Source organism: Pecten maximus, chromosome 11, assembly GCF_902652985.1.
Source record: "Pecten maximus chromosome 11, xPecMax1.1, whole genome shotgun sequence".
In the NCBI taxonomy this organism is placed as follows: domain Eukaryota; kingdom Metazoa; phylum Mollusca; class Bivalvia; order Pectinida; family Pectinidae; genus Pecten; species Pecten maximus.
The window spans coordinates 35,815,829-35,835,854 of record NC_047025.1 but is presented as its reverse complement, the minus strand read 5'-3'; the positions used below and the strand labels follow the sequence as shown (position 1 = coordinate 35,835,854).

At 34.8% G+C, this 20,026-nt stretch overlaps 1 protein-coding gene across 1 annotated transcript; it reads left to right on the top strand.

Annotated features, from left to right (window-relative positions):
* The first annotated feature begins 1,585 nt into the window (after nt 1–1,585).
* LOC117337386 (ras-related protein Rab-2) lies at nt 1,586–19,290 on the top strand. The gene is made up of 8 exons (XM_033898357.1): nt 1,586–1,717; nt 7,265–7,336; nt 7,906–7,973; nt 10,084–10,166; nt 10,422–10,514; nt 11,153–11,264; nt 11,921–11,989; nt 12,258–19,290. The coding sequence occupies exons 1-8, from the start codon at nt 1,672–1,674 to the stop codon at nt 12,351–12,353; spliced, it is 639 nt and encodes a 212-aa protein (XP_033754248.1). The 5' UTR covers nt 1,586–1,671; the 3' UTR covers nt 12,354–19,290.
* The last annotated feature ends 736 nt before the right edge of the window (nt 19,291–20,026 follow it).

The window sequence follows — 20,026 nt, the reverse complement described above, 5'->3', positions numbered from 1 at the left end:
TTCAGTTAATTTAATTGACATTTTTTTGGCCCCACCCATCAGTCAAAGTAGTCAGTCAGGGCCAACATGTGCATACCATTAAGCTGTCATCCCATCCTGATGATGTTAACCAAGTTAGAATGAATTCCAATAGGAACCAAACAAATGATAGTCAAAAATGTGATTTCCTTATATAAACTATAATAAAGATTACTTCCTCCACAGGGGCAAACGTGAGACCCCAGGATAATGAAAGTCGTAATTTTGGTAAAGCACCTTAATTAACACCCTTCCGTTTATGAAGAGTATTCGATTCTACCTTATTTGGGTCTTGAGAAGAAGATTTTTGAAATTTCAGTCAATTTGATCCTTAATTTTAGCCCCGCCCATCAGCCCCTGTGGGTCAGTCAGGGCTAACATGTGCATAAAATCAAACTGTCATTCCATTGCTGATAATGTTAATCAAGGTAGAATGAATTCCAATAGAAATCCAGCAAATAATAGTCAAAAATGTTATTTCACTATATAAACTATAGTAAAGTTTACCCCCTCCCAAGGGGCAAATGTGAGACCCCAGGGTCATCAAATTCACAATTTTGGTAAAGCACACCTTAAGACCCTTCCATCTATGAAAAGTGTCTGATTTCACCATATCTGAGAGTAAAAAAATAAGATTTTCGAAGTTTTAGTCAATTTGACCCTTTTTGTTCCCGACCCTCAGGCCCCTGGGGAGCTCTCATTCACAATTTTAGTTGACCTTTAGCGATAGAAGCTTCCTGCCAAATTTCATTGAATTTGGTTCAGTGGTTTTGGAGAAGAAGTTGAAAATATGAATTGCTTGCGGACGGACGACGACGGACGACGACAGACAAAAGGCGATTAGAATAGGTCACTTGAGACTTCGTATCAGGTCACCTGATAAAAAGTTTGTCCGGACTATTTCTACTTCACTACTTGTCAAAGGAACTTCATACTTGGTCCACCTTATTTATTACAAATCCATCATCATTCTTTGCATTCTTGACATTTTGTATTACATTACACTTGAAGTGTTTTAACCCTCCTATTATATGTTATATGCAGGTTTATTTATATGCCGCCGCATTGAGGCACAGTTTAGTAGAGTACTTTAGATTACGTGCCTGTAATATCTAATTATACACTGCTATATGTTATTGTAGGTTTTACTCGCTGTATATATATGCATGGTTATGTGTTTAACTTTCTGTTATGCATGGTAATGAGTGACAAATATTTTTGTCACAAAAAAAATTAAAAATTAAAAAAAAAAAAAAAAATAGCACTACAACGTCTACTATCTTTTTAGATATGTTGGACATATGTGATGTAAAAAGTTTCTTAAATCTTGTAAAAGGACAAAAGACCACCAGACGAAATAAATTCCAATTCCAAAAAAAAGAAAAGAGTAATAAAATAATAAAAGACTTGGACACGGGCGCGCATCTATACCTCTTTAGTTTCTTTTAGACATTATGCAACATATGTCATCAGCCATCACACAATTAAAGTTTGCAGAGGAAAAGTTTTTGAAATGCTAGTTTTTTTTTATCCGGATAAGAACCGACTCAAATATTAGGTTGAGATCCATTTATCTACTTCCGGGTTAGGGTGACGTGACGTCAACAAACTTGACATCATCAACCAAGAATCAACTCTGCTTCGTGGATAAAGATGTCATACGCATATTTATTCAAGTACATTATCATTGGAGATACAGGTAAATATGTATTCTATAAATGCATGCTTGTAATACTACGGTAAGATATAGGATTATTTATCGTCTAAAAGGTAAAGGCTGTTAGCCGTGTGTCGCATTATTCTGCAAACGACGAATAATCACAAAATGGCTGCCCAAACACGAAGCACCACCTATGCGTACTGTAAAAACTATCCTATCATCTCCTTTTGTGGAAAAAAGGGGTATTGTCATCAATATTTAACACTTTCAAATGGTTCATATAGAATTATGTGTGATCATACGTCATATAGCAATTGTACCATTTGTATAACTCTTATTCAGTCGGGCAGAGGAAAAAATCGATATCACTTCATCTGAATATTTTTCGCGATTTGTTTTTATTTTGTCAGAGAATAGCCTGTTTGATTTTTCAAACAATACCATATGAGTTATTGCCAGTATTTGCATTGCTAATGTTTCTTTGAATCATTTGTTTGACGTAAAGGTGACTCTGGAATAATTGTATAGATCTAGTATGTTATATATATCTTTGTGTGATGATGATGCATTGACATCTGTCGATTATGTAATAGAGTGTAGGACAATAAGTCGACCAGCAATGGACGCTCACAAAGGAGCTTATTGACTGAGTGTGGAGTTACAGTTTTTGAAGAACTTACATTTGACAAACATCGGTGAAAATCCATATGCATTCAAACATCTCTATAAATGTCTAGACACTGCTACAAAATACTCCTTCTAACCCACAACTATAACCCAACAGAATCTTCTCCCCCAGTCTTTAGTTACTGCCGACACTTTTGATGTCTTCAAATTAAATCTGCCATCACATTGTCCTTTCTTGCTTAAAACTAAGTCACTTCATAACATTTATCAAATATATACCCCCCCAAAAAGTTGTACTTTTAACCAAGTGCAATGCGTAGTGATAAATCATCAGCATTGATGACCTAAATAGTTGTTTTGAGGTAACAAAAAAAATATCTCATTTATTCATATATATATAAGGCAGGTGTTATGCCATGCCTGATTTTATTACGTTCACACTAAAATCTTAGCGACACCAAAAGGTGTCAGAGGATTCCATGTTTTCATATAGTGATGTGCTCTGGCCCTACATCAGACATGGTGTCAGGACCAGAGAAAGCTCAGGCTAGGGTATGGGTTAATGTTGATAACTTTCGGTAAACCTTCGGTTAGTAATTAATTGATTTGTGTTGTTTATGGCTAGTTAAACAAAATGTAAACAAATGAAAAGATGGTTATTTCATTCTTTATTTTTGAAGGTGGTTCATTAACCGGTGAAAATGAGCTAAGAATAGGACAATTAATAACAGGTTCTGCTTCAAATATTTTAAATTTGGAGATTAGAGCCTGGTTCCTGTTCATGACTTAACAATTCCAAGTTTCAAGATCGCTGTAGTAAATTTGGAAGGGAGCTAGCTAGGTAGATCTGTTTAAACTGGTCATATTTAGAAGTGTTACCATTAAGGACATTCACTTGGACACACATTGGTATGTGTGCATCATCAGTGAGCTAAGACAATCTGAACTCTTTAATTAATTTGAGAGGAAAACCAGAACAGGCCTCGAATTTAATGCTTGATTACTTGCTATTTGCGAGCTGAATTCCGAGATTAGCGAGAGAAATATTATGCACTTGCTTTTTTCAGCGAGTTGATTCGTCAAATGCAAAATGTAACTATCATAACAAAATAATAAATAAGCGCTGTTTGTGAAAAAATGCAGTTGTTTATATTTACACATCAAGGTTTTGGCCATCGCAACATCGTAACTTGTCAAATCTGAAAAAAAGGTCTGTCGGGCTTGTCCTCCTGTATACATTCACGTAGACGTTTGAAACTTGCTGGAAGCCCTAATGTTACAAGCGTCTGTCAGAGACTGGTCTAGTCATGGTAGAAAATACGTCTGCTAGAAAAATTACGTCTTTTTTAAAAGGCAAACTAGTGGCACAAGCGATAGTGATGAAGTGACACCTGGCAAAAAAGTCAAGAATAATGATTCAATCTCAAAATTAATTTCAATGAAGAAATGAAAAACACGATTTATTTGTTTGTGAGGTAAACACGAAGGATTTACGCTGTACGTTCGGTAGCATATGATTGCGCCTATAATTGAGATCACTACACATTATTCAGGTTAGGAAACAACATAGATCGGAGGTCGTCATCTGCAGCCAATCTGATCGGCTTGTTTTAATTATCGGAAAGAGATTTCTTCAGGAATTCTATGATTTTTTTTTTATTTATTTACAATTCAAATGTTCACTATTTGATGTACGCGAATACCAGACATTTTGTAACGGAACGACGAGTTACCGAACGGACAGCAACCAGACTTTGTTCAACAGATCGGCATGATTTACATGGTACGACAGATGTTCATGAAAATCGAACATAAATCAAATAAATAAATAATTACTACCACTTATTAAAGAATTTGCTCACACTAAGTGATAACTTCTTTTTCATTTTAATTCTTCAGGATAAGTTCTTCAAAGTTAAAAAGTGCATACAATGCAAATAAAACAATAGGATAATGCATATGGATCGATGTCAGAAACACATTTACGTGTATTGGGCTTTTCATAATACAGTCGAATCTGTCCAAACGACCATCTCTATTTAGTGACCCTCTGTTCTAAGCGACCATTTCAATTCCTCCCGAGCGTTTTCGCTATATATTTTAACTCAATTAAGCGACCCTCTTTTTACGCGACCAGCGACCACAATTTTTCATTCCCGTGATGAAAATAACTCTCCAATAAGCGACCAGAAGTCTCCAAAATGCCTTACATAACCATTTTCGCCTTAATAACACCGAAGTATTTTTACTTTTCGTGCAAAAGGACGGGAGATGAGGCGAAGTGACTGTCTGGAATTCTGACGATTTTCAGACGTTTTATATACGATATATCAATTTGCATGCGAAATATAACAATGAAGGAATGCATAAACACTTAACTTACTGTTAAATCGTGATTTGTTATCTTTTTTGAGACATTAAAACAGATATTTGCCAGTGAAAAAGTCGCCGTTTTTAAAGTAGGAAATGCAGGAACGTAAATAATAATCGGAGCGGAAATCTGGACCAAGAGTTCAGGAATTAAAAATATATATATATATAAATAATTTGAAAGTATTCTAATTAACCAATGAAATATATTTCTCATGTTAAATCGATGTATTTTGCTATGCTGAAAGAATTTCAAAAAATACATATAGTGATGAAAAATTAGCACAGTAATAATTATTAAAAAAAAAAAAAAAAAAATGTTTTGTTTTATTCAAAGTGGTGGTTCATTTTTCATATATTTGTGGTCGCTTAATACAGATTCGACTGTATATACTATAAATTCATTAAAAATTTTCAATACTTTTACATTGTAGTTTAATTTTCAATGTTTAAACTAATATATATTATATATTCTCTTCTTAATCATCAACTTTATCATAGAAGTTTCTTTACACTTCAATTTACAAACTGATTGTATGTGAGACTGTATTACAATGCATGCTACTGTCAGCGACCTATATACTATTAATATAGGTCTCTGCTACTGTTAATAAATTGATTTCAAACGAAAATATGAGGTTAGATATTACTATAATGTTTATACTACAGTAACATGTACATGTATATTAATATACATCCTTAAATACAAACGAAAGCAAGTAAAAATGTATTTTAGCAAGTAGAAATTTTGGGCACTTGCTGTTTTTAGCAAGTGACAAAAAATGTGAAATTCAAGAATCCAAGTTTCTGCATAACATGGCTTAATAGAATTGACTGTTTTGTCTAGTAGTTTGTAGCTAAAAGAAGGTCATTATTATATAATTACAAAATTTGACACAACATAATTTTTTTAAACATTTGAATGTGTGACCCAGTTTTAGCAGTTTACATCAATAGCTTGGAGCTGTACAGTATATAACAGGCCTGTGAACTTCTACGGATTGTTCGTAATTGCTACAGAATTTACTTTAAATAAGGATTACAAATTGACAATGAGATGCTACAGAAATAAAAAAAAATTGTAATTTTTCTTGTTCTTATATTTAAATTTAGTTTGTTTATAGATTGATATTAATGAAAAGAATGCATTTGTTAGGTATATTTCATGTTCACTTTCTTAATTAAATTTCTGCATACATTTCGTGATTCGTTGTCAATCTGTTTTCCAAATCTACAAGCATTCCACTAATCAAACTCAAATAAATGCTTAAATAGACACAGTAGGAAACAAGCATTTTAAAAAATTTGCATACGCTTAGACGTGTTGAAAATGGGCCGTTGATTCATGAAAATGTGGGAACACATTGATAAAGTAACAGGATCTCTGTGTGAAGTGTGAGGTCACCATACAAACAGAACAAAGCCGAACAGCATTTCAAAGACCGTTACCAAACGGAATGGTCGTGTCTGGGGAGCTGATATCAGGAAGTTACGATTGTACACTGTTTGGTGTGTAGACTTTTCCTGTGCTCATGCAGATCAAAATAATTATCTACAGCAAGTTAACTTTAAACAATACAGTAAATATGTGTCACTTAATTTGTTGTTATTAGTACCAATGATTTTCCCTCACACAATTGCTTGAAATTCATCTCTAGATAACTACAAATTCAAAATTTTGAGCTTTCACCTGACTTATCAGGCATATGTGATCCCGCTTTTGCTACTGACAGCCAGCTTGGAAACTACTGACAGGCACTGGAAATGGTTCCCAGGTCTGTAATTGGATTGGAAAATTGTGTTAAGCAAGTTTCACTTGAGCTCCCACCAACAAAAAATATAAATCACAGTAATATAATGTCCTCAATTTGAAAGGAAAAGACTTGTACATCAATTTCATTGGATCATTCTGATCTTAGAAGCTCTGTATGCATCAATGGAATCACAAACCATAATAAAATCACAAACTATACATAATTGTTTTATTTGATTCATAGATGATGAGTACCGGTATACAATTTTATATATAGTATACCTATAAAAGTTATTTAATAGCCTGATGCCCTTTGAATTGGGTGTAAGGATACCCAGATATAAAGTAGTACATGTACACACATTTTTTTTAAAGCCTGATGCCCATATGATATGGTTGTATAAGGATATCAAGATATAAAGTAGTACACAAGTTATTTTAAAGCCTGATGCCCCTATGCGTTGGTTGCTAGGATACCCAGATATAAAGTAATACACAGTTATTTTAAAGCCTGATGCCCCTATGCGTTGGTTGCTAGGATACCCAGATATAAAGTAAAACACAGTTATTTTAAAGCCTGATGCCCCTATGCGTTGGTTGCTAGGATACCCAGATATAAAGTAATACACAGTTATTTTAAAGCCTGATGCCCCTATGCGTTGGTTGCGAGGATACCCAGATATAAAGTAGTACACCAGTTGTTTTAAAGCCTGATGCCTATATGATATGGGTGTTAAGGACACCCAGATATAAAGTAGTACACAAGTTATTTTAAAAGGAAGAGAAAAAATCTGAATGTCTTACAAATAAGCAAGACAACCTAATTTGTTTTGCAGGGGTTGGAAAATCCTGTCTACTCCTTCAGTTCACAGACAAGAGATTCCAGCCTGTCCATGATCTGACAATAGGTAAGTTTTATTTTGTTCGTAGAGTTTTTGAATGACTTTCTTTTTTTTCTTTTCACTGGTACCAGTGTATATTAGTTGCAGGTAAAAAGACACACAGACAGAGAATATCATTTGGCACATATGTATTTTGATTGGTAAATATAATGTGCAAACAAAATTGCTATTAACTAAACAAAAACGTATTTGTTTTGAAAAATGATTGAAAGAATTTTAGCTTTTAAAAAAACCTTATGAATGACTAATAGAATTTCATACTTGATGCGATGAGTCTGAATATGAATATTATCAAATTGAAATATTGATGTCACAGCGAGTGATTGGAGAGACCTGAATCATGCTTCTATTAACATCACAGGCAAATGCCACTTGTTAATCATGAACAGCGTACATTTAAATGATGAACGGTGTACATGTACTATAAAAGGATTATTTATTAGTGTGTAATTGAACTGTTCAGTGAAGTCTAGTAACTAAATAAAGTGCGGCCTGTCACATTTAGATTATATCTTGAAAGTTAAACTTTATGTTACAACATATATTAATACTAATTGTTATGTTTCTATCAATAGGTGTGGAATTTGGAGCTCGTATGATCACAATCGATGGAAAACAAATCAAACTGCAGATTTGGGATACGGTATGTATTTGAATTCATAGTTATTTTAAAAATGAAACAAAACTCACATTCTCATTTTTAGCTCACCTGGTCCGAAGGACCAAGGTTTGCTTATGCCATACCGTTGCGTCCGTCGTCCGTCCGTCAACAATTGACTTCTTCTTCATAACCACACATCAGAATTTGACCAAATTTGGTCAGAAGCATCCCTATGGGTAGGGGACTCAAAATTGTACAAATGATGGGGCTGACCCCCTGGGGGCCTCTGGGGCGGGGCCAAAAGGGGTCATTTTTGCGCTATTGATATAAACGACTTCTTCTCTGAAACCAAGCAATGGCTATCACTCATATTTGCCTGGTAGCATCACTATGAGGTGGGGATTCAAAATTGTACAAATGATGGGGCTGACCCCCCAGGGACCTGAGGGGCGGGGCCGAATGTGATCAATCTGGCTATATTCAGATAAACGACTTCTTCTCTGAAACCGAACAAATGCTGTCGCTCATATTTGCCTGGTAGCATCATTATGGGGTGGGGATTCAAAATTGTACAAATGATGGGGCTGACCCCCCCCATGCCAGGGGCCTGAGGGATGGGGCCGAATGTGGTCAATTTGGCTATATTGATATAAACAACTTCTTCTCTGAAACCGAGCAATGCCTGTCAGTCATATTTGCCTTGTAGCATCAATATGGGGTTGGGATTCAAAATTGTACAAATGATGGGACTGACCCCCTGGGGGCCTCTGGGGCGGGGCCAAAAGGGGTCATCTTTGCGCTATTGATATAATCGACTTCTTCTCTGAAACCTAGCAATAGCTATCACTCATATTTGCCTGGTGGCATCACTATTGGGTTGGGATTCAAAATTGTACAAATGATGGGACTGACCCCCCCAGGGGCCTGAGGGGCGGGGCCAAATGTGGTCAATCGGACTATATTCATATAATTGACTTCTTCTCTGGAACCGAACAATGGATATCTCTCATATTTTACTGGTTGCATTACCTTGGGGTAGGAATTTGAAATTGTACAAATGATGGGGCTGAACCTCCTGAGGTCTGAGGGGTGGGGCCAAAAAGGGTCAATTTTACAGAATTGATATAAACAACTTCTGCTCTGAAACTAAGCAATGGATATCACTCATATTGGCCTGGTAGCATCCCTATGGGGTGGGGATTCAAAATTGTACAAAAGATGGGGCTGACCCCCAAGGGGTCTGAGGGGCGGGGCCAATTTGGCTCTCTTAATATAAACGACCTTCTTCTCAGAAACCAAGCGATGGATATCGCTCATATTTGCCTGGTAGCATCACTATGGGGTGGGGATTAAAAATTGTACAAATGATGGAGCTGACACCTTAGGGGTCTGAGGGGCGGGGCCAAAGGGTTCAATTTGGCTCTCTTAATATAAACGACTTCTTCTCTGAAACCAAGCGATGGATATTGCTCATATTTGTCTGGTAGCATCACTATGGGGTGGGGATTAAAAATTGTACAATTGATGGAGCTGACCCCCCAGGGGCCCGAGGGGCGGGGCCAAATGTGGTCAATTGGGCTATATTGATATTAGCGAGTGCTTCTCTGAAACCAAGCAATGGATATTGCTCATATTTGCCTGGTAGCATCACTATTGGGTGGGCATTCAAAATTGTGCAAATGGTGAGGCTGACCCCCCAGGGGCCTGAGGGGCGGGGGCCAAGAGGGGTCAGTTTGGCTGAATTGATATGAACAACTTCTTGTCTGAAACTAAGCAATGGATATCACTCACATTTGTGTGGTAGTATCCCTATGGGGTTTTGCCAAAAGTTAATTAATGCATTTTTTGACATAAAATCCTCACGTACCCATATAAAATGCCTATGATATATTGACATAGCAATACCAGTGACATATATACTTAATCATCATTCTTGTTTCATATCTCATGAAATCCAGGTGAGCGATACAGGCCCTGGGCCTCTTGTTACAAAGTAAATTTCCGTACACTTATCTGATGTAAAAAATTAGCAATGTTACCAGACACTTGTCAGATAAAAATTATAAAAGTAGTTTGACATTGAACATATGATATATATCTTATTCTGTATTCGATGCACCTGATTAACTCTCCTAAATGACATATGTTTTAGGCTGGACAGGAGTCATTCCGGTCTATTACCAGGTCCTACTACAGAGGAGCCGCTGGAGCACTGTTAGTGTATGACATTACCAGGTAACAAATCACACAAGTAACACACCTGTCCTTATCCTTTGTAATGACATTACCAGGTAACATATCACACAAGTAACACACCTGTCCTTATCCTTTGTAAATGTGTAACAGCTAAGACAAGATTGAAAGCCAAACATTGTGGAATGAATTTTTATTCTGAAAATTGCAGGTTACTTATTTCTTGATTGATACTTATACATAAATGTATTAGCTTTTATAAGGTGTTAGGTTATAATGTTTGCTAATTTTTTTCAGGAGGGACACATTTAATCATTTAACAACATGGTTGGAAGATGCAAGACAGCATTCAAACTCTAACATGGTCATCATGTTGATAGGAAACAAAAGGTAACTTATGAACAAAAGACTCCAACACAGACTGAAGTTATACGACTATTTATAATACTAATATATTGGGCTAAGGGGCTATAACAGCTGTGGTGCTTAACTCTCTCTAGTAGATGACCTGGCTAATATAATTTATAAGAAATACACTAAAACCAAAATTAAGCTAGCGTGACTGTTATGGTAGCTAAGTGAAAGCTGTTCCTGTTGGCCAGGCCATGTAACTGAATCAAGTCAACTTATTAGTAGAGATAAACACATTCTTGGGAAACTTACAAATTGCAAATGATGTAAAATGCCCTATTTGAAGATGTACCACAGCTGAAATACCCCCCCAACAGCAGTAACCAAAACTCTTCTCATGTCGTCCCACGTTCATGGTATGGTGCTTTTATGTCTTGGAGAAAACACTTAAATATAGTTCAAGGTGATTTATATCAAGACTTTTACGACACAAATATTTGAGTCCTAGACTTTTGATATTAGACTCCCACATGTCGAGAGAACCCACTTTATATTGTTTGATAATTTCAGGACCGACCAAAAAACTGAATGGTAATTTTGCCTCTGTTTTTAATGTTCTGTTTATTTTGAAACATTTTGTGTAATTTAAACCAAACTATCTAATTTACTCTATGCAGTGATTTAGAAGCAAGACGAGATGTTAAAAAGGAGGAAGGTGAAGCATTTGCCCGGGAGCATGGACTCATCTTTATGGAAACCTCTGCCAAAACAGCTGCTAATGTAGAGGAGGTTTGTATGGCATAATTATAGCTGATATGAAAGTTATTTCATTTATTTTTAAGAATTCATTCATCCCAAATGAATAGTCCCCACTAGGAACTGGGACTATAGTTTGCTTTGTCTACACTACTTGTCACTGGAATTCATACTTCGGTTATTGGTTCACTTGGGTAAGGCAGTGTGTCATGTATCAAAATTAGGTCACTCTGACCTACATTTTGACCTTTGACTTGCATCAAAGAAAATGTTTGTGCAGGCTACCATTGCTTGTGAAAGCCAAATCTGCTGAAGGGAAAAATGGTTATCACCTCAAAATAAAAACAACTTAATGTAACGTTTTCATTGGTCGTTTACATGTAACAGGCATTAGGGAACAATGGTCATCACATCAAAATAAATACCAGTTGATATGTCACATTCTCATTGGGGGGAACAATGGTTATCACATCTAAATAAATACCAGTTAATATGTCACATTCTCATTGGTCGATTACATGTTACAGGCATTAGAGGACAATGGTTATCACATCTAAATAAATACCAGTTAATATGTCACATTCTCATTGGTCGATTACATGTTACAGGCATTAGAGAACAATGGTTATCACCTCTAAATAAATACCAGTTAATATGTCACATTCTCATTGGTCGATTACATGTTACAGGCATTCATCAACACTGCAAAAGAAATCTACCAGAAGATACAGGATGGTGTGTTTGATATAAACAATGAGGTGAGTTTGTCACACTTGAAATTCATCTGTGTGTCTGTACAAAAATCTATTTTCTTTCATCAATACAGACATTTTAAACAGCAAGACATGGTTCCTGTGTGTTGATAATATCTGACGATAATAGACAAAGTCAGGTCCATATTTATGATATGTATTGTACCAGTGTGTAGTTGAGAAGATGAATTAATGTACATTGATCTCTGTCTCATTGAGTTGCCATAACTACTTTTATACCTAGTATATATTTTCACGTTTTTTTCTCACTCAGGCAAATGGTATTAAGATTGGACCTCAACACTCTCCTAGCAATCCCAGCATGCCCTCTTCAGGCGGTGGTGGCAGTCAGGGAGGCGGATGTTGTTAACTTCAATGCGCCACTGGGATACTTCAAATCCATCAATGTTGTGATGGGAACATCTGCTACAGACAGCGACCACATCCACTTAAGGATACACTTCTACCATAAAACCTTGTTAACTCTTTCAGCAGTGCTGACACATCATGGCATCAACACAAATAACTGTCTGGTTCCTAGAATGCTGTATGGAGTCAGTGATACATTGTATTACATCAAAACGATCATCAGGCGTAGAAAGAGTTAATCTGGACTACTGAAGTTTTAGAGAAAAAGATTATGAATTTTTGTCACAATCTATTAGATAGTATTTGTCTCTTTTTCAGAAATTTATTTCTTATTTGACATTGTGTAACTATGAGGATGTAAACTAGTGAGATTATAGTGGAAATTTGAGGCCATGTGTTATAGTAAACACGGCTGGCTCATTTCTTTACTGATGATGTCTCATGATCATTTTCATTTTGTACATAATTTGTAAATCTAGAGCAATTTTAAAAGAATGATTCTGGGGTTTGTCAAGTCTTATGTGCAATAATTGATAAGCTAAGGTGATGAATTGTGAAACATGTATTATCGGTACTGTGACGTTACCAGACATTCCAAAGATAACAAAATCTGGAGGGAAAGTTACATAAGATATTGGATGTGTAAGGTTGCTTGTTTATATCGGGATGTTCCCAGTAATTTAGTTAGTTAGGAACGTTTCAGATTTTTTTTTTCTAAAAAGTAATTTTAAAGTTAAAGCTGGATGAACACGACAGATATATCCATTAATTTCAATTCTTCTGATCTTCAAAGTTAAAAGTATTTATTCATTTATACATTTTGTTATCAGATTGTGTATTTTATTACATCTCATTATTTTCCATTTCCATCTTTTGAGTCTAAGAAATGTTTTGTTTCATAACATTTATATTAGCAATTATGGGGAGACAACTCAATTCTTTAACATCACACAAATGTTATGTTTCACTTTAGAATGTTCTAGAACGTTATTTTAGAGACTATTTATGTTTTGACATATTAAGTGGCTAGTTTTGTTTACTCTTTACCTATATATTTGTTTTGTATTGTTGTGTGATGTATAATGTATGTAGTATGGAATTTGTTTAAATGCATTTATGTATGAATTTAGTGACATCATCCTGTATGTGTGATCAGAGGTGCGAAACATAATTTCTGTTTCAAGTTATGATGAAGGTTATAACTTATTTCACAAGAAACATTTCAGAAATTCAATATATGCATTATAATATATACATATATAGATATATATATAGAATATACTCTTCCTGACTAAAGTCAGATTTTGCTTGCAGAGTCGGATCAAAATAAGCCTTTTGAGAAAAACGATTATGTTCTGATGTATGTAGAAGCTTTGAAAATATTGAAACCGAGATATGTTTTAATTGACCTCTGAATTTACCAAAGTGATCATTGATATTGTACACATACTAAAAGGAATGCATTGTTTTATAATTGACATTCTCAGTCATTAACCTACAAAGTTGTGAAAATACATAATTCTAGGGATGAAATGGAGTTTTAAATAGAAAATGTGATAGTGGTTGTCTTCATTACATATATATACATTCCATACATGAAAATATCACTAGTCTGATAATCTTTTAAAATGACATTCAGCTTAATATTAGACTTGAGACTAAATTGATGTGTCAGTAATATTGTTGCTTGAAACCATGAAACCTTGTTGGAATAGTCTCATCTCTGTAGGATCCAATATTGAGAAACAGAATGGTACCAAGTAGAAAAAAGTTAGTTTTTATTGATAAAATAGCTCTAATATAACATACATCACCTCTACTAACAGATGGTTAACTTTAACTAAAGTTGTAATTTTTTAGAGTTTCCTGTTTGACATGTTAATTGAAATTGACTCCATAGTCTGATTTGCCTGTATGAATATGTAGACTATTAAAGAAACAGACTTCACTACATGACACAACATTATTTCCCCTCTGATACTGAGATAGCCTGGATTTGTGTTTTCACAGCATGGTATATCGACAATATCTCATTTGACATCTAAGTAATCAAGCCATTATATAGATAATGGAGGTCCCACACCCCTAACTTACTGTTTGTTAATCCAAACTTGGTAACATTAAGGATTCGTAAATGAATACAAAAAGAAAAACTCGATGTAGTAAATCATCGTCCAGTTTATCTTACCAGTTGATCAGAAAAAAAATCATTTTCAAATTTATGTGTCTCTATTAAGTGTTAATGAAAGTGCTTCAAATATCATACTAAGATCTGTGTATTGAATTTTCTTTGTACTCTATTGGAATAAGCAAGAGAAAAAAGGTGTATAAAAAGTTCAATGAAAAGAATTAAAACAAGAGCATTTTAATTGTATTTCAGCTGTCCCACTTCGGTTGTTTTGACATAAATAATTGATACATAGAGTTTAATTAGCTGAACAATGTACATGTGTGACGGTATGATGAAACTTGATTCGACTGTGACTAAAGTACTGTGTTATTTTTTACTTGTAAGATTGGAAATTTTTATAAATTTAAGCTAGTTTCTATGGACAGTTAGAACTCAGATCTACAAGTTTCGAAATTCTGATGCTGATGTTTCGTTATCCTCTTCATGATTGTTATTATAATGACGCGCTGACTGTCAGGATCATTGTGAGCCTTTATGTTCCGTTATTACAGATGTATGTAAGCTGGTTTGGTTAAATAAATGTTGGTCATCTCCATGTTGCTGTTATCAATAGTAGATGTAGTATAGTAGATCCTCACTTACTCTAACGAGGATTTTGTGGAATAATTGTGAAATAATACAAACTTACATCAGTTGTGAATCTCCTTATTGCAATCATGATTATCTTTAAAAAAGTTGAGTTCTAGCTGCTGTATTTGATGAATGATCCCTGACAAAAGAAAGAAGCATAATATGATTATATGCTAATTTTATGCAAATAGTTAATTTTATGGAAGATTTTGATTAAGTTTATAATTCAAAACCAGCATTCTCATTCTGGACATCCACCACCTCTCTTCAGTTTTGTGAAAATTACGGACTAAACGTTAAAGAACACTTAGGGTATCTTCTATAAGTAGGTGATCACAATCAAAATACAGCGTAAAACTATCTTCACAGAATAGACTACTTCACATGATTTAAATCTTTTGACTTCGATTGCTTCTGATTTTGTCCTGATCACTTAGCATTTATAGCAATGTCGTGATGTTTTCATATAAATACTTTGAAAATAAAGGAGAAAAGTGAAATTTGGAATGCAATATGCTACAAAGATACCTCGAAAACAAAGTATTACAAAAAAAAAAAAAAGGAAGCTGAAGCTCCAGATATTTTCTATATCAATTAATGAATTCGTTTTATTTTTGTGGGAGAAAGCAACTTTTATGTGCAATCAACTCTACATAGTGTTGAATCTATATGAAGTATTGAATCTTGGTTCCACTTTGAAAAATAATAATGCTGAAAACTCACTTAGATGTATGAAGTGAACCTATCAAAACCTTCATCGTTGGCTGATTTCCTGTTTACCAGATACTGCTGTTGATACTTCCAACGTAAACAAACTGATATAAACATCTGTACATCCCTTGTGATAACGTGAATTCAGTTATAAATATACACTGTATATAAAATCTTTGCCCCAAAATAAACCATCATCCGTAGTGTAATCTTTGCTGTTTTGACTTTTGGTTAGTGAGGATACCATAGATTGGTATTCTTGGATATACACAATATCGTTAATATGTTAATCTGAAATCATCTATATAATATCATGTTAGCTTTAAGTATATATTCCTTAGTAAAAATAATAGGGTTCTTCAATTTTAATGCTAGTACCAGTATTTGCAGTAAACTCGTCATTGTTATAGGAAGTGAATTTGAACATAAACATGCTGCCCCAGCTGTGATGAAAAGTTATTCAGAATATATGTACGATATATGTACAAGCTTGTTTCATTGATCACTTATAAATGAGTTTTACAAATTTTCACTGGGAAAAATAATTGATCAATTTCAATTTCAGTGGAAGGTTCCACAGGTTTTGGCCTTATATTTAAGTAAGATTGTACAAACATGTTGTAAATATTTTTGGTTGTGACCATTGTTTGAATCATTTTTGTTTAAAAGGACAGAATAGCTTGGTAAGATGAAGAAATAAGGATGAGTTTGGTGTTGAGATCTAGAGAGGGGTGATGGCTGAATATAGAAGCTAAAGGTCCTGGAAGGTTGGAATATAAAAGAGTGTGATGGATACATTATCATAGTTATACTTTGGATAGATCCCTCTAATAGTTTACGCTGTGGTTTAGTCATCAATCCATTTAAACAATATTGGCAATGATTATAGTTCATATAGTGTACTACTCATAACATCACTCATGTTGACTTTGTCCATACCCCAAACCAACATTGTCAGTAACCCCCATTAAATAGAAGTAAATGAAGGAATAGTAATAGGCAATGTCAAACCAACATTGTTAGTAACCCACATTTGTTAGTGAAGGAATGGGTTACAGGCGATGTCAAACCAACACTGTCGGTAACCCACATTTGTTAGTGAAGGAATGGGTTACAGGCGATGTCAAACCAACATTGTCGGTAACCCACATTTGTTAGTGAAGGAATGGGTTACATGGATGTCAAACCAACAATGTTAGTAACCCACATTTGTTAGTGAAGGAATGGGTTACATGGATGTCAAACCAACACTGTCGGTAACCCACATTTGTAAGTGAAGGAATGGGTTACAGGCGATGTCAAACCAACATTGTCGGTAACCCACATTTGTTAGTGAAGGAATGGGTTACATGGATGTCAAACCAACATTGTCGGTAACCCACATTTGTTAGTGAAGGAATGGGTTACATGGATGTCAAACCAACACTGTCGGTAACCCATATTTGTTAGTGAAGGAATGGGTTACATGGATGTCAAACCAACACTGTCGGTAACCCACATTTGTTAGTGAAGGAATGGGTTACATGGATGTCAAACCACACTGTCGGTAACCCACATTTGTTAGTAAAGGAATGGGTTACATGGATGTCAAACCAACACTGTCGGTAACCCACATTTGTTAGTGAAGGAATGGGTTACAGGCGATGTCAAACCAACATTGTTAGTAACCCACATTTGTTAGTGAAGGAATGGGTTACATGGATGTCAAACCAACACTTTCGGTAACCCACAATTGATAGTAAAGGAATGGGTTACAGGCGATGTCAAATCAACATTGTTAGTAACCCACATTTGTTAGTGAAGAAATGGGTTAGAGGCGATGTCAAATCAACATTGTTAGTAACCCACATTTGTTAGTGAAGAAATGGGTTACAGGCGATGTCAAACCAACATTGTTAGTAACCCACATTTGTTAGTGAAGAAATGGGTTACAGGCGATGTCAAATCAACATTGTTAGTAACCCACATTTGTTAGTGAAGAAAAGGGTTACAGGCGATGTCAAACCAACATTGTCGGTAACCTACAATTGATAGTAGTTGGTGAAGGAATGGGTTACAGGCGATATAAAAAACTATCGGTATATCCTGTAAATTTTGTGTAGTATTCTGTAATCGCTGACCGTTGAGGTGAAGTATTATGCATGCTCAGTGTCGATGGATATATTATTCATTAGTTCAAATCTTGTTGTTAACATGCACTATTTGACATCTTGTGACTCGGCTGACAATGAATGTAACATTGAACAACGTAATCATCTCTAATATAATATGTATAAAGTTTATTGTCTCTCCATGCTCATTGTACCCTCATCTGTTATAGAAATAAAGGGTTGAAATATTCGGCTTCATCAAAGTCAAGTTTATGTAGGTAATCTGATATGTATGACTGAAGATGTCTGATCACAGATTAAGAAAGATTGGTTCCTAGTATAAAATACAACTTGTATTTTAAAGGGAGACAACTAATATAAGTTCAATCCAAAATGAAACATTGATTAAGCAATCAGCATAGGAAAAGCTCTAGCCCTGTTTAAACAAATCAGAACTGTTTGACTTCGGTCATTGAGGTATACAGGATTGGCAAAGATGGGTAAAAAAAACAGTGACAACTAAAAAGCACTATTCAAAAATGAGAATAGAAAAGTATTCACTGTCACTAAACAAATCACAACTACCAGTATTTAGTTTTGAATTTTCAAAGGGTGTATATATAGAGGATGTATATGTACAGCTTTGCAAAGATAGGTAATACTGATTTCAGTATACAATAGTACAAAGCCATCTACATTATGATGACTTTTAAAACGTATGTTTTACCTGACATCAGTGAAGCCTGTACATCATCAATCATGATCAATAACAATACAAAAATAACAGAAACTTCTGGTTCTGCTGAATGCATCGTACAACATGTTGACATGTAAGAAGTCTAAAACTATCATTCCGGGTCTTACATTTCAAATTGTTTTCATGATGTTATTTAAAGAACATTTAGAGACATTTTTGATATGAGAGAAATAGCCGTAATAATTGAGATTTTTTCAGTTAAAATGTATTGAAAATCATCAAAAACCAATCCATTACATGCTAAAGTATTCAAAAGACGAAAACCACCTACATTTTTCAGTGTGAATATTTTGTTATGAGAGAAACAAGGCTCGAGGTGATACCTGTAGGTTAATAAATAAAACAAAGGTTACTGGCTAAGTACCCGATACAAAAAATGCTTTCCCAGATACCGACAGTTAACAAGGATTCCCTGCTTGCTACTGGTAAACAATTGACAGAGGATTGTCTCCCCTTACACTGATGAGGATAGGATTTATCCTCTATTTGTGGATGACAAAATAAATATAGAGGATTTGTCTGTTATAATGTCATGTGATACATTACGTTGTAAAGCTGTCATTTGATGTACATCGTATTTAAAGGGAAAAATAAATTAAAATAAATTTCAGTTCTTTAACTACTTTGTTTTATATTTTCTATAGCTTATGTTTTATATTTTCTATAGCTTATGTCAGTAACAAGTGTCTGATGACCTCGATAACTATAATGATTTGTATCACGACTGCTAAGTATTAGGTGCCTGAGGGTCGCTTCAACTGTAATGACTTCAATCAGCCAGATACCATCTTATAGTGTATCATAATAGGAAGTGTCTGGTTCAGTCAACCAGATACCATCTTATAGTGTATCATAATAGGAAGTGTCTAGTTCAGTCAACTAGATACCATCTTATAGTGTATCATAATAGGAAGTGTCTGGTTCAGTCAACCAGATACCATCTTATAGTGTATCATAATAGGAAGTGTCTGGTTCAGTCAACCAGATACCATCTTATAGTGTATCATAATAGGAAGTGTCTAGTTCAGTCAACCAGATACCATCTTATAGTGTATCATAATAGGAAGTGTCTAGTTCAGTCAGCCAGATACCATCTTATAGTGTATCATAATAGGAAGTGTCTGGTTCAGTCAACCAGATACCATCTTATAGTGTATCATAATAGGAAGTGTCTAGTTCAGTCAACCAGATACCATCTTATAGTGTATCATAATAGGAAGTGTCTGGTTCAGTCAACCAGATACCATCTTATAGTGTATCATAATAGGAAGTGTCTAGTTCAGTCAACCAGATACCATCTTATAGTGTATCATAATAGGAAGTGTCTAGTTCAGTCAACCAGATACCATCTTATA

What these genes read in the sequence shown, in the direction of transcription:
- LOC117337386 (XM_033898357.1), top strand. Translation starts at nt 1,672, where the DNA reads ATGTCATACGCATATTTATTCAAGTACATTATCATTGGAGATACAG. An exon ending in AACTGCAGATTTGGGATACG is followed by an intron (nt 7,974 to 10,083) that starts GTATGTATTTGA and finishes CATATGTTTTAG; the next exon opens with GCTGGACAGGAGTCATTCCG. An exon ending in TTAGTGTATGACATTACCAG is followed by an intron (nt 10,167 to 10,421) that starts GTAACAAATCAC and finishes AATTTTTTTCAG; the next exon opens with GAGGGACACATTTAATCATT.